Below are 15,521 nucleotides of genomic sequence, written 5' to 3'. Positions count from 1 at the left end.
TCAATATCTGGTTTGTCCACCATGTTGGGTGATACATGCACGTCACCTTGTTTGCATACTGTTGATTACGTTGCGTATGGTTGCCCTTGGAATTGCCCGCCATTCTGCCTGTAGAGTTACCGCACGCTAGGCCACGTTGGCCGGTGCTGGGTCTGTGGCGTACACGGGGCGGTCGGGTAGCCTAGTGGTTAAAGCGTTTGCTCGTCACGCCAAAGACCCGGGTTCGATTCCCGACATGGGTACAATGTGTGAAGCCCATTTCTGGTGTCCCCCGCCGTGATATTGCTGGAATATTGCTAAAAGCGGTGTAAAACCATACTCACTCACTCACTCTGTCACATTGTGCCATGACATAGCTGACATAATGTAGCCGGTGGTTATATAACTGACAGTCTGCAGGCCTGCCATACAACTGATACATATTGCTGACTGTTGTATATTGCTAAAAGCGGTGTAAAACCATACTCACTCACTCACTGTGGCGTACACACTCCGCCCGGGAACATCCCACAGTGGCTCTATTAGGAGATGTCAGGGGACTTAGCGGGCCAGTACAATGTCCGTATGTCTTCTCGTCGGAGACGGTGACGAACTGGGCACGATGTGGTCTGGCACTGTCATCTTGCAGTTCAAAATTGTTGCCGATAATTCAAGCTAATGGAACACTACCGATCATGGTCAAGAATTGTTGCCCTGGCACACCGCTCGTCGCTGCATCGCCAACGTTTTCTAGCATCTGTGAATCGGAGGCAAAACCTTGAATCGTCTCTAAACATGATGTAGCCCCATTGTAGGGCTGGGAGGGCTAACTCGGGTACCAGGGACGTGTGGGCACTGAGTAGGACCCGGGTACCCACAAGACTACCCGGACCCGTGGTTAGTCACGTGATATATTGTTTAATGACAAAAATTATCTAGAACTCTATGGTAACACTACAAGTCACTAATGTTCGGATTTCTTTCTGACTATGCACCCATTCCTTCTGATATTTCATATGATTGAATAATGATATCACATAATTCAACTTTATTGTATGAATAACCAGATTGTTTGATTCATGTGTTTTGCAAGGGCTATGCTAAACATGTTCCCAATCGGACATTTTGAGACATCTCCTGGGACCTTCAGTGGGTACCCGGGTAGTAAATTTGGACTCGTCCCAACCCTACCCCATTGGCGCACAACCCGATCTTCTTGGTGTCTTGCCCACCCTAGTCTTTGCCGCCTATGGTAAGCTGTTTGGGACAGTTTTCCCCAGGGCGCATGCTTTCAAGCGGGCTGCATAAAACCGTGTTTTAAAGGTTGATGTTGAAATTTGTCTTCCTGTTATTGTACGGATTTTACTATTGATAACAGGAGCAGATTTGTAGCTATTGCGGAGTGCAATAAATGACGATCTTGTGTAGGTGTAGTCCTGCCAAGCCCAGGTCCCATTGCAACCTTGCATGTTTTAGGGTGTCCTCATCTCAATAATATTAGTGATTGTGAGTTCCCTATAGGCGCACACACTTTGGCTTCTACGTGTATCCCGTGCTGTCCATGCATGATGTGAAATTTATTTGAGATCAGATGTTGAGGTCAGATGCAACGCCATGGTATTGTAAATGTACACCTCAACAATAGCTACATTCAAATAGCTACATGAGAATAGGTCTTCAGCAACCCATGCTTGCGATTTGGCTGGTCAGGCTTGCTGACTTGGTTGATGCATGTCATTGTATCCCAATTGCGTAGGTCGATGTTTATGATGTCAATCACTAGACTGTCTGGTCCAGACTCGATTATTTACAGACCAACGTCATATAGCTGGAATATTGCTGAGAGGCGTTTAAACAACACACAACGACACTAATGATTAAGGCTGAAGCTCGCGTCTACGACAGACAATGTGATTCCACGTGTGTGTCTAGCCTACTCACCGTCGGGGAGCGATCCGCAAGATGAGCTGAAGGTATATCTGAAACTTCTCTGAAAGGAGGAGTGCGGTGTTAAACAAACAAAAACATTCAAATCATTAGTTCCCTTATTTTTTGTTGGTAGTTTAGATATTTAAGTAGCAGAAACTCTGAACTTGTACACAACAGATGTAACAAGTGTTATATTTGGGATAACAATTTCTCAGTTAAGTTCAGATTCTTGTACTTTTTTACACAAAGTATGTGATCGAGACTGCCAGTTGTCGGACTTCCATTTTTGTGGAAGCCTCGGTGACTGAGTGAGTTAGATCGCTGTCTTTGCGTGCTGGGGATTAGGTGCCCCACTCTGGCAGTGTGGGTTCGAATCCCGGACGGGACTCAACCCCCAAAAGTACGAGAATCTGTACATTACTAAGAAAGAGTTATCCCAAATAAAACATTTGTTACAGTTGACCACTTTCTAAATGGCATTGAGTGAGTATGGTTTTACGCCGCTTTTAGCAATATTCCAGCAATATCACGGTGGGGGACACCAGAAATGGGCTTCACACATTGTACCCATGTCGGGATTCGAACCCGGGTCTTTGGCGTGACGAGCGAACACTTTGACCATTAGGCTACCCGACCGCCCCGTAAATGGCATTGTGTGTACACAACAGATGTAGTTCATAATTAACATACTCGTATCATGTCCAGTTTCTACAAAATCAATACATGTGATATGAGATTTCTGGTCCAACACTTGGTTGTCTGGCTTGCTTACAGATGACATCGTATGGCTGTAGTACTGCTGAGCTGTGTCAGCCAACTAATTCATACATTTGATGCCAATTGTGTGAATGGCGGGTGCTACCAATAGGGCAGGACATGCTTACCCTATTCGCGAACACCTGGTGTCATGAGTGATTTTCGGTGATCCATTGATATAATTTTTTTATTTTGCCTTTTACACCCAATGGAATGTAATTGGTCTAATCGAGACTGACGATTCTCTGGCGTTGATGTTTTATGTTATATTCAGGAGTTACATCCAAGGGCAATGTGGTACCGGAGTAGTGAGGGAGAGAGTGGGTGGGGTGTATGGCTATGTTAGTCCGATCATACAACAGTCAGCAATATGTATCAGTTGTATCGCAGGCCTGCAGACTGCCAGTTATATGTTATATAACCACCGGCTACATTATGTCAGCTATGTCATGGCACAATGTGACAGAGTGAGTGAGTGAGTGAGTGAGTATGGTTTTACGCCGCTTTAAGCAATATTCCAGCAATATCACGGCGGGGGACACCAGAAATGGGCTTCACACATTGTACCCATGTCGGGAATCGAACCGGGTCTCCCGCGTGGCGTGCCAACGCTCTAACCTCTAGGCTACCCGACCGCCCCCAATGTGACAGATATCATGACACCCTGCAGTATGACAGATATCATGACACCTTGCAATATGACAGATATCACAGCACCTTGCAATATGACAGATATCACAGCACCTTGCAATATGACAGATATCATGACACCCTGCAATATGACAGATATCATGACACCCTGCAGTATGACAGATTTGTTATGAATATTCTGTTATGGAGGTAGTAAACAATACCATACACTCCTAATGGTGTGGAAATATGTTAACAGGACTGTCATGCCCTTGTGGCTTAACTTCCTCCACAATACAACACACACATTTATGTGCTACCTGTTTATTCTAGTAAAAATTATTTATTCAAAGCACTGTGAGGATATTTCATAAAAGGCACTTCTAAAACAAGACAACCCAAAAAACATGGTACTGTACAGACAATAAAACATCAAGACAAGAGCAGGAGTTACAAAAGTCTCATAATGAAATATGTCATAATCCATTACTGAAAGTCAATAATTCAACTTGAAACAAACAAAATGTTTAAAATCCATTTTGTAGAAACCTGCACTTAAAATTAAAAATCACCTCCATTTTATCCCCTTACAGGAAACACAGGCTTTGCATAAAACATGTTTCAAAAGAAAAGTATAAAATGTCATGTAATATATGATATACACATCTTGTGAGAACAACAATCATAATATTTATGAAAAGAGTCTTTGAATGTTTTTGACATTAGCCATTTAATGACAGGTGGTTATTCCACCATCAGTGAGTGAGTGAGTATGGTTTTACGCCGCTTTTAGCAATATTCCAGCAATATCACGGCGGGGGACACCAGAAATGGGCTTCACACATTGTACCCATGTCGGGAATCGAACCCGGGTCTTCGGCGTGACGAGCGAACGCTTTAACCACTAGGCTACCCGACCGCCCTCCACCATCAGACAAAACAGCTACATAGTGTGAAACATCAAGAATGTGGGGTACAGTACATGTAGCGTTATTGATGATGTTTTCAGGTTTGGAAACATGAAGCACTAAGATTGTTCTTTTTACAGAAAATGTATAAAAAATGTAAAGTCAAACATCAGATTAGTGGTAAACATAATTAAGTAAACAGTTATTTCACAACTGCCTGGGCACAAAATACCAACTATGCAGAGAAGAATTAGCATTGTGAAACTCTGTGTGTTAAAAAGCAATCTCATTAAATTCAGATCTTAGTTTTCGCTACCGCTAAACAAAGATCTGAGGACATCCCATTACGGGTCACGTCAGGACGACCTTTCGCGAATTTTGACCGACCAATGAAATGACTGACAAGAAATTGACATAAGCCAATCAGAAGGCAGTTTTCTCGAGCTTTAAGACACTAGTTTCAAACTGGCGACTACTCTTCGAAACATATTTTGACGTATTCTCAATTTAAAAAATTAAAACTGATAAGAAGAACATTCTGGAATGGCTTATAGATGACTTAGATTGTATGGATATAATCATAAATCACGTAACTGTCGTTCGGAATACCCCGTGCTAAATATTTAGTGGTTGCATGATTAGAAAACACATTCCGACAGTCACTTTCATGATCTGGTAAGCGACGTTCTGATTGGTTGGATAAAAGGTCGTTCAGACGCGACCCTTAATGGGATGTCCTCAGATCCTTGTTTAGCGATAGCGAGAACTAAGATCTGATTTTAATGAGATTGGTTAAAAAGGATATCTTGAGCTAGTGTTGGGAAGGGTACAGCATAGGGAACACATGCCAATTCACTGATGACAAAGGAGTTTCAGGTTTGTTTACCAATAAATAAAGCACAACCAGTTCAAGAGACACATTGTTATACACATACACTACCATGACCACAATAGTTATTGAACAATGTGACCAAAATAGTTATGACAGGGCTACAATAAATCAATCTTTAGATTTTAATGATAATGTCCAAAAATTAATAGATGGATTCTGAGATGGGACCAAATGTTAATATTTTTATTGGAGAGTTGCAATAATTGATTGGAGACCATAATGCCATAATTAATTAATAATGACCCAAGTAATATTTCATGAAGACACAAACGTAAGCAATTATTATGCTTTGATATTTTCAGACAGACAAGTATGACAGCAATGTCAAGGAGCACCATCCCGAGTTGTGACCTGCACTATAACATGGTAATCCCCATCCTCGTCAGGGCAGCCTGAACACAAAGTACACATGATCATAGTATCCGTACCCGGATCCTTGTATAAAGTCCATTACCATATCCAAAATATAGAGAAAAATATTTACAAATATATATCAAAAACATATGTCCATCAGAGTGAACATATTGAATCACAGTCTTCATGGAATGGTTGAATATTGCATATTATTACTTACTGCTTACGAATAAAAAACTGCAAATAAAACGCTTCCTTTCAGACTTTGCCTATTGATCAAACAGTATGTCTGTATTAACATAATTTCATGTCGGGTATGAATGCATGTCTTTAAGGGCAAGAATTTCAATGTAAGAATTGATAATACTCTCACTCTAAAACTGACATCTGAGTTTTGTAAACGTTCTAAAATATGTGGTTTGTAACTATGTGTGTTTGATGGTGAACACATATTCATCTATAACATTGAAAAGTGAAGAGGTATAAATTCAAAGGTCATCATGTTTTCTTTGAAGACATCAGCTGCTCTGATGTTGAGAAGCCACAGTGAAGTTTGATCTCCAAACCAATAACAGATAATTTGTTTGTTAAACCGAAACAAATTCAAACCGGTGGTACATAAAAATGTCATGGTTAAATTTCTGATTACTTTCAATTCTCTTAAGCAATATACAGCAGTTCAAGTAAAAAAACAAAACAAATTTGAATTTCCCCCCTAATAATGTATCAATATATTGACCAATATTTACAGCCACCTAGCCTACATAATGAATAAAAAAAACCCAATTCGTTTTCATATTTGGCCCATATCAACTATCTTATGCATGCAGGCATAACAATTTCAAGGTTAGAAATATATTTTGCAAAAAGATTACATTGTGGTCGACAGAAAAGGAATATTTACAGTGCCTCTGCCAAGAAGTAATATCAACAGCATCTACCCTGTCAGAATCTCAACATAGGGAGCACATACTAAATGCAAACATGAATAAAATCAATCGTGGTCACAAAATTTTCAGAATTTATCAATTTCATCATCAAGTGCATCCTTTGCTGTCTCGTTGTCATGAGTCACTGAGTTGTTTCCATGGTTACAGGGCCAGAATGAGGCTGAGCAGGAGGCAGATGATGCCTGCAAGGAGGAAACTGTGGAGTCTCTTGATGCTTGCGGCGTTGGTGTTGCAGCTGGGAGGACAGGATGTGCCGCACATGCTGCAGACATCTTTGACTTCATCAAGTGTGTACAGAACTTCCTTCTCCAGCTCTGAAGACAAGAACCAGGATAAATGTGTTAGTTCTGAACTGAATTTCACTTATGCAGAGGTGTGTGAGCTTAATGTCTGAGGAAAGTCCACACATGTAGATCACTGATAGTCGTCGAGTGGAGAGGGCATCTTCCAGAGGCAAGGGAATAAAGTGACTATAAAAGTCCAGTTTCCACCCTTGACGAACTAGGCTGGAGTTATGGAGTTCTATTTTGGCTCACGTGATTTAAAATCAAGCCATTTTGTTTGAGGCAAATGCAAGTGATATCAGGAGGAATCTGATTGGTCAATAGGAGGGACACAGAAGGGACATAACTTGAACCCAGAAATTCCGGCCTAGTTCGGCAAGATAGAAACTGACACGTCCTGACGGAGAGAATGTCCTGACAAAGAACACCTCCTGACAGAGTATGTCCTGACAGAGTATGTTCTGACAGAGAGTACGTCCTGACAGAGAGTATGTCCTGACAGAGAGTAAGTTCTGACAGAAAGTATGTCCTGACAGAGAGTACGTCCTGACAGAGATTGTGTCCTGACAGAGATTGTGTCCTGACAGAGAATATGTCCTGACAGAGAGTATGTCCTTACAGAGAGTACATCCTGACAGAGAGTATGTCCTGACAGATGGTACGTCCTGACAGAGAGTACGTCCTGACAGAGAGTAAGTCCTGACAGAGAGTAAGTCCTGACAGAGAGTATGTCCTGACAGAGAGTAAGTTCTGACAGAAAGTATGTCCTGACAGAGAGTACGTCCTGACAGAGATTGTGTCCTGACAGAGAGTATGTCCTGACAGAGATTGTGTCCTGACAGAGAGTACGTCCTGACAGAGAGTATGTCCTGACAGAGAGTATGTCCTGACAGAAGATATGTCCTGACAGAGAGTACGTCCTGACAGAGAGTACGTCCTGACAGAGATTGTGTCCTGACAGAGAGTATGTCCTGACAGAGAGTACGTCCTGACAGAGTGTATGTCCTGACAGAGAGTACGTCCTGACAGAGATTGTGTCCTGACAGAGAGTGTGTCCTGACAGAGAGTATGTCCTGACAGAGAATATGTCCTGACAGAGATTGTGTCCTGACAGAGAGTAAGTCCTGACAGAAAGTATGTCCTGACAGAGAATATGTCCTGACAGAGATTGTGTCCTGAGAGAGAGTATGTCCTGACAGAGAGTATGTCCTTACAGAGAATATGTCCTGACAGAGAGTACCTCCTGACAGAGAGTAAGTCCTGACAGAAAGTATGTCCTGACAGAGAATATGTCCTGACAGAGAGTACGTCCTGACAGAGAGTAAGTCCTGACAGAAAGTATGTCCTGACAGAGAATATGTCCTGACAGAGAGTACGTCCTGACAGAGAGTAAGTCCTGACAGAAAGTATGTCCTGACAGAAAGTATGTCCTGACAGAGAATATGTCCTGACAGAGAGTACGTCCTGACAGAGTATGTCCTGACAGAGAGTATGTCCTGACAGAGAGTAAGTTCTGACAGAGAGTACGTCCTGACAGTGAGTACGTCCTGACAGAGAGTACGTCCTGACAGAGAGTATGTCCTGACAGAGAGTACGTCCTGACAGAGAGTATGTCCTGACAGAGAGTACGTCCTGACAGAGATTGTGTCCTGACAGAGAGTACCTCCTGACAGAGAGTATGTTCTGACAGAGAGTATGACCTGACAGAGAGTATGTCCTGACAGAGAGTATGTCCTGACAGAGAATATGTCCTGACAGAGAGTAAGTTCTGACAGAGATTGTGTCCTGACGGAGAGTAAGTCCTGACAGAGAGTATGTCCTGACAGAGAGTATGTCCTGACAGAGAGTATGTCCTGACAGAGATTGTGTCCTGACAGAGATTGTGTCCTGACAGAGAGTAAGTCCTGACAGAGAGTATGTCCTGACAGAGAGTATGTCCTGACAGAGAGTACTGTCCTGACAGAGAGTACCGTCCTGACAGAGAGTTTGTCCTTACAGATGGTACATCCTGCGGTACGTGGAGACAGGAAGTAAGACCCTACCTGGCTGGTAGTAGACGACTGCCTTCATGGCGGCTGCCTGCAGGTTGGCCACGGGGGCATCTCTCTGGACATGGACGTCCACACACTGCGCCTCCGGGTAGGACTGAAGGGAGAAACATCACTTGTAGCAGCAGAACACAGGAAGTCAAGGACTGAAGAACTGTTACTTCTACGTGAACCAGATAATTAGTAGTTATTATGTTGAGTACACACTCAGAGGAGTTGCATAATATAAAGTTACTTCCACTTTGTTGATGTTGTTTAATGCCAAACTCAGCAGTATGCCAGCTATATGATGTAGGCCTATACATAATCATGTCTGGAATAGAAAATTCAGTGATTGATAAAAATTATAATAAACAATGCCTGCCATCATCTAGGTACAATGAGTCTGACCACAATCAAGCTACAACTGGTTGCTGCCGACCTATTCTAATCTTGGATTTGCCATAGATCCCTTTATGAAATGCTGGTTAAAGTGCTCACCTCATCAAAATAGAGATGAACTTCATCACCGTCATTATCGACACGCTTGATTATCTTGTTTCCACGCAATGAGTCTTCGTTTGCCAGTGAGGTCATTGTTGGCATCTCAAATGACATCACTGTCATGCCCAGGTTACGCTCTTTTGAGCTGAAATATGAACAAATCGTATAAATCTAATATCATGTCATCTTCCATTTATGTATTAGTCATGTGACTCATCACCCATTTATGCACTAGCATGTGATTCATCATCCATTTATGTACTAGTCATGTGACTCATCACCCATTTATGTACTAGTCATGTGAGTCATCATCCATTTATGTACTAGTCATGTGACTCATCACCCATTTATGTACTAGTCATGTGAGTCATCATCCATTTATGTACTAGTCATGTGACTCATCACCCATTTATGTACTAGTCATGTGAGTCATCATCCATTTATGTCCTAGTCATGTGACTCATCACCCATTTATGTACTGGTCATGTGACTCATCACCCATCTTTGTACTAGTCATGTGAGTCATCACCCATTTATGTACCAGTCATGTGACTCATCACCCATTTATGTACTTGTCATGTGACTCATCACCCATTTATGTACTAGTCACGTGACTCATCATCCATTTATGTACTAGTCATGTGACTCATCACCCATTTATGTACCAGTCATGTGACTCATCACCCATTTATGTACTTGTCATGTGACTCATCACCCATTTATGTACTTGTCATGTGACTCATCACCCATTTATGTACTAGTCACGTGACTCATCATCCATTTATTTACTAGCCCTGTGAGTCATCATCCATTTATGTATTAGTCATGTGAGTCATCCACTTATGTACCAGTCACGTAAGTCATCATCCATTTATGTATTAGTCATGTAAGTCATCCATTCATGTACTATTCATGCAAGTCCTCCATTTATGTTCTAGTAATGTGAGTCATCATCAATTTATGTACTAGCCATGACAGTCAAATATGTAAGTGTTCAAGGACCTATAACTGTTTGTTCAAATATTGTTCACAGGTACTCCAAAGCAGTTTGTGACTTTGTTCCCATGTGAATGCTATAAAAATATTTAATGCTATGAAATTTCACAAAAATGCCAAAAGGCAGAACAGAGAAACGGCAGAATAGAGAATTAGAATTATGTCGGTAATTCTGTAAACCAAGCAGGAAAAAAACAAAAGAGACAACTCTACCTGAAGCATCCCTTCAGGTTGTAGACCTCCTCATTGAGCTTGTAGGTCACAATGGACACATCAATCTGTTTGGAATCATTCTTCTCAACACTGTACATCGTGTTGTACTGCCACAGAATCTGAAAGCAATAAGGCGGCAAGTGTACACTGCTGCTCAAGAAACTGCAGAAATATTGGCATGAACACTGCGTTTTGAGATAGCAGGCATTCCACAGGAAACAGTGCACTCAATGTCCATTGAACAGAGGACTGAGGTGGGATGTGATGGAGTGTGTGACCTGGTGGGGTGTGATGGAGCATGATGTGGGGTGTGATATGGTGGGGTGTGATGTGAGTGTGATGGAGCGTGATGTGGGGTGTGATGTGTAGGGCAGTGATGGAGTGTGATGTGGGGTGTGATGTGGTGGGGTGTGATGTGGTGGGGTGTGATGGAGTGGGGTGTGATGTGGTGGGGTGTGATGGAGTGTGATGTGGGATGTGATATGGTGGGGTGTGATGTGGTGGGGTTTTATGGAGTGGGGTGTGATGTGGTGGGGTGTGATGGAGCGTGATGTGGGGTGTGATGTGTAGGGCAGTGATGGAGTGTGATGTGGGGTGTGATGGGATGTGATGGAGTGTGTGACCTGGTGGGGTGTGATGGAGCATGATGTGGGGTGTGATATGGTGGGGTGTGATGTGGGGTGTGATATGGTGGGGTGTGATGTGGGGTGTGATATGGTGGGGTGTGATGTGGTGGGGTGTGATAGAGTGTGTGACCTGGTGGGGTGGGATGGAGTGTGATGTGGAATGTGATGTGGTGGGCAATGATGGAGTGTGATGTGGGGTGTGATGTGATGGGCAGTGATGGAGTGTGATGTGGGGTGTGATGTGGTGGGCAGTGATGGAGTGTGATGTGGGTGTGATGTGGTGGGGTGTGATGTGGTGGGGTGTGATGTGGTGGGCAGTGATGGAGTGTGATGTGGGTGTGATGTGGTGGGATGTGATGGAGCGTGATGTGGGTGTGATGTGGTGGGATGTGATGGAGTGTGATGTGGGGTGTGATGTGGTGGGGTGTGATGTGGTGGGGTGTGATGGAGCGTGATGTGGGGTGTGATGTGGTGGGGTGTGATGTGGTGGGGTGTGATGGAGTGTGATGTGGGGTGTGATGTGGTGGGGTGTGATGTGGTGGGGTGTGATGTGGTGGGGTGTGATGTGGTGGGGTGTGATGTGGTGGGGTGTGATGTGGTGGGATGTGATGGAGCGTGATGTGGGATGTGATATGGTGGGGTGTGATGTGGTGGGCAGTGATGGAGCGTGATGTGGGGTGTGATGTGGTGGGGTGTGATGGAGCGTGAAGTGGGGTGTGATGTGGTGGGGTGTGATGTGGTGGGCAGTGATGGAGCGTGATGTGGGGTGTGATGTGGCGGGCAGTGATGGAGCGTGATGTGGGGTGTGATGTGGTGGGGTGTGATGTGGTGGGGTGTGATGGAGCGTGATGTGGGGTGTGATGTGTAGGGCAGTGATGGAGTGTGATGTGGGGTGTGATGTGGTGGGGTGTGATGTGGTGGGGTGTGATGTGGTGGGGTGTGATGGAGTGGGATGTGATATGGTGGGGTGTGATGTGGTGGGGTTTTATGGAGCGTGATGTGGGGTGTGATGTGGTGGGGTGTGATGGAGCGTGATGTGGGGTGTGATGTGTAGGGCAGTGATGGAGTGTGATGTGGGGTGTGATGTGGTGGGGTGTGATGTGGTGGGGTGTGATGTGGTGGGGTGTGATGTGGTGTGATGTGGGGTGTGATGTGGTGGGCAGTGATGGAGCGTGATGTGGGGTGTGATGTGGTGGGGTGTGATGGAGCGTGATGTGGGGTGTGATGTGTAGGGCAGTGATGGAGTGTGATGTGGGGTGTGATGTGGTGGGGTGTGATGTGGTGGGGTGTGATGTGGTGGGGTGTGATGTGGTGGGGTGTGATGGAGTGGGGTGTGATGTGGTGGGGTGTGATGGAGTGTGATGTGGGATGTGATATGGTGGGGTGTGATGTGGTGGGGTTTTATGGAGCGTGATGTGGGGTGTGATGTGGTGGGTGTGATGGAGCGTGATGTAGAGTGTGATGTGGTGGGGTGTGATGTGGTGGGTGTGATGGAACGTGATGTGGGGTGTGATGTGATGGGGTGTGATGTGGTGGAGTGTGATGGAACGTGATGTGGGGTGTGATGTGATGGGGTGTGATGTGGTGGAGTGTGATGTGGGGTGTGATGTGATGGGGTGTGATGTGGTGGAGTGTGATGTGGAGCGTGATGTGGGGTGTGATGTGGTGGGGTGTGATGTGGTGGAGTGTGATGGAACGTGATGTGGGGTGTGATGTGATGGGGTGTGATGTGGTGGAGTGTGATGTGGAGTGTGATGTGGAGTGTGATGTGGAGTGTGATGTGGGGTGTGATGTGATGGGGTGTGATGTGGTGGAGTGTGATGTGGGGTGTGATGTGATGGGGTGTGATGTGATGGAGTGTGATGTGGAGTGTGATGTGGGGTGTGATGTGGTGGGGTGTGATGTGGTGGAGTGTGATGGAACGTGATGTGGGGTGTGATGTGATGGGGTGTGATGTGGTGGAGTGTGATGGAACGTGATGTGGGGTGTGATGTGATGGGGTGTGATGTGGTGGAGTGTGATGTGGGGTGTGATGTGGGGTGTGATGTGGTGGGGTGTGATGTGGTGGAGTGTGATGTGGGGTGTGATGGAGTGTGATGTGGGGTGTGATGGAGTGGGGTGTGATGTGGTGGAGTGTGATGTGGGGTGTGATGTGGTGGGGTGTGATGTGGTGGAGTGTGATGTGGGGTGTGTAGAGTGGGGTGTGATGTGGTGGGGTGTGATGGAGTGTGATGTGGGGTGTGATGGAGTGGGGTGTGATGTGGTGGGGTGTGATGGAGTGTGATGTGGGATGTGATATGGTGGGGTGTGATGTGGTGGGGTGTGATGGAGTGTGATGTGGGATGTGATATGGTGGGATGTGATATGGTGGGGTGTGATATGGTGGGGTGTGATGTGGTGGAGTGTGATGTGGGATGTGATATGGTGGGGTGTGATGTGGTGGAGTGTGATGTGGTGGAGTGTGATGTGGGGTGTGATGGAGTGGGGTGTGATGTGGTGGGGTGTGATGGAGTGTGATGTGGGATGTGATATGGTGGGGTGTGATGTGGTGGGGTTTTATGGAGCGTGATGTGGGGTGTGATGTGGTGGGCAGTGATGGAGTGTGATGTGGGGTGTGATGTGGTGGGGTGTGATGGAGCGTGATGTGGGGTGTGATGTGTAGGGCAGTGATGGAGTGTGATGTGGGGTGTGATGTGGTGGGGTGTGATGGAGCGTGATGTGGGGTGTGATGTGTAGGGCAGTGATGGAGTGTGATGTGGGGTGTGATGTGGTGGGGTGTGATGTGGTGTGATGTGGGGTTTGATGTGGTGGGCAGTGATGGAGTGTGATGTGGGGTGTGATGTGGTGGGGTGTGATGTGGTGGGGTGTGATGTGGTGTGATGTGGGGTGTGATGTGGTGGGCAGTGATGGAGCGTGATGTGGGGTGTGATGTGGTGGGGTGTGATGGAGCGTGATGTGGGGTGTGATGTGTAGGGCAGTGATGGAGTGTGATGTGGGGTGTGATGTGGTGGGGTGTGATGGAGCGTGATGTGGGGTGTGATGTGTAGGGCAGTGATGGAGTGTGATGTGGGGTGTGATATGGTGGGGTGTGATATGGTGGGCAGTGATGGAGCGTGATGTGGGGTGTGATGTGATGGGGTGTGATGGGGCGTGATGTGGGGTGTGATGTGATGGGGTGTGATGTGGTGGGGTGTGATGTTTTTTGGGTTTTATGGAGCGTGATGTGGGGTGTGATATGGTGGGGCGTGATGTGGTGGGTGTGATGGGGCGTGATGTGGGGTGTGATATGGTGGGGTGTGATGTGGTGGGGTGTGATGTGGTGGGGTGTGATAGGGCGTGATGTGGGGTGTGATGTGGTGGGGTGTGATGTGGTGGAGTGTGATGTGGGGTGTGATGTGGTGGGCAGTGATGGAGTGTGATGTGGGGTGTGATGTGGTGGGGTGTGATGGAGCGTGATGTGGGGTGTGATGTGTAGGGCAGTGATGGAGTGTGATGTGGGGTGTGATGTGGTGGGGTGTGATGGAGCGTGATGTGGGGTGTGATGTGTAGGGCAGTGATGGAGTGTGATGTGGGGTGTGATGTGGTGGGGTGTGATGTGGTGTGATGTGGGGTTTGATGTGGTGGGCAGTGATGGAGTGTGATGTGGGGTGTGATGTGGTGGGGTGTGATGTGGTGGGGTGTGATGTGGTGTGATGTGGGGTGTGATGTGGTGGGCAGTGATGGAGCGTGATGTGGGGTGTGATGTGGTGGGGTGTGATGGAGCGTGATGTGGGGTGTGATGTGTAGGGCAGTGATGGAGTGTGATGTGGGGTGTGATGTGGTGGGGTGTGATGGAGCGTGATGTGGGGTGTGATGTGTAGGGCAGTGATGGAGTGTGATGTGGGGTGTGATATGGTGGGGTGTGATATGGTGGGCAGTGATGGAGCGTGATGTGGGGTGTGATGTGATGGGGTGTGATGGGGCGTGATGTGGGGTGTGATGTGATGGGGTGTGATGTGGTGGGGTGTGATGTTTTTTGGGTTTTATGGAGCGTGATGTGGGGTGTGATATGGTGGGGCGTGATGTGGTGGGTGTGATGGGGCGTGATGTGGGGTGTGATATGGTGGGGTGTGATGTGGTGGGGTGTGATGTGGTGGGGTGTGATAGGGCGTGATGTGGGGTGTGATGTGGTGGGGTGTGATGTGGTGGAGTGTGATGTGGGGTGTGATGGATAGGGGTGTGATGTGGTGGGGTGTGATGGAGTGTGATGTGGGATGTGATATGGTGGGGTGTGATGTGGTGGGGTTTTATGGAGCGTGATGTGGGGTGTGATGTGGTGGGGTGTGATGGAGCGTGATGTAGGGTGTGATGTGGTGGGGTGTGATGGAGCGTGATGTGGGGTGTGATATGGTGGGGTGTGATATGGTGGGCAGTGATGGAGCGTGATGTGGGGTGTGATGTGATGTGGTGTGATGGGGCGTGATGTGGGGTGTG

At 46.3% G+C, this 15,521-nt stretch overlaps 1 protein-coding gene across 7 annotated transcripts in view; it reads right to left on the bottom strand.

Annotated features, from left to right (window-relative positions):
* Positions 1-4,871: 4,871 nt before the first annotated feature.
* Positions 4,872-15,521, bottom strand: part of LOC124145339 (CD109 antigen-like) — a 101,459-nt gene continuing 90,809 nt past the window's right edge. For all 7 annotated transcript variants that reach the window (XM_048397422.1, XM_048397427.1, XM_048397425.1 and 4 more), the window contains exons 34-37: positions 10,423-10,541; positions 9,211-9,358; positions 8,725-8,827; positions 4,872-6,712 (exon numbers count right to left, since the gene is read on the bottom strand). In XM_048397422.1, the coding sequence (XP_048253379.1) occupies positions 6,540-6,712; positions 8,725-8,827; positions 9,211-9,358; positions 10,423-10,541 (543 nt within the window). In that variant the 3' untranslated portion in view covers positions 4,872-6,539. The remainder of the gene's footprint in view (positions 6,713-8,724; positions 8,828-9,210; positions 9,359-10,422; positions 10,542-15,521) is intronic.

The sequence above is a fragment of the Haliotis rufescens genome, unplaced genomic scaffold (genome assembly GCF_023055435.1).
Source record: "Haliotis rufescens isolate VD_foot unplaced genomic scaffold, xgHalRufe1.0.p SCAF_17, whole genome shotgun sequence".
NCBI classification, from domain to species: Eukaryota; Metazoa; Mollusca; class Gastropoda; order Lepetellida; family Haliotidae; genus Haliotis; species Haliotis rufescens.
This window is presented reverse-complemented; position numbering and strand designations above follow the sequence as displayed.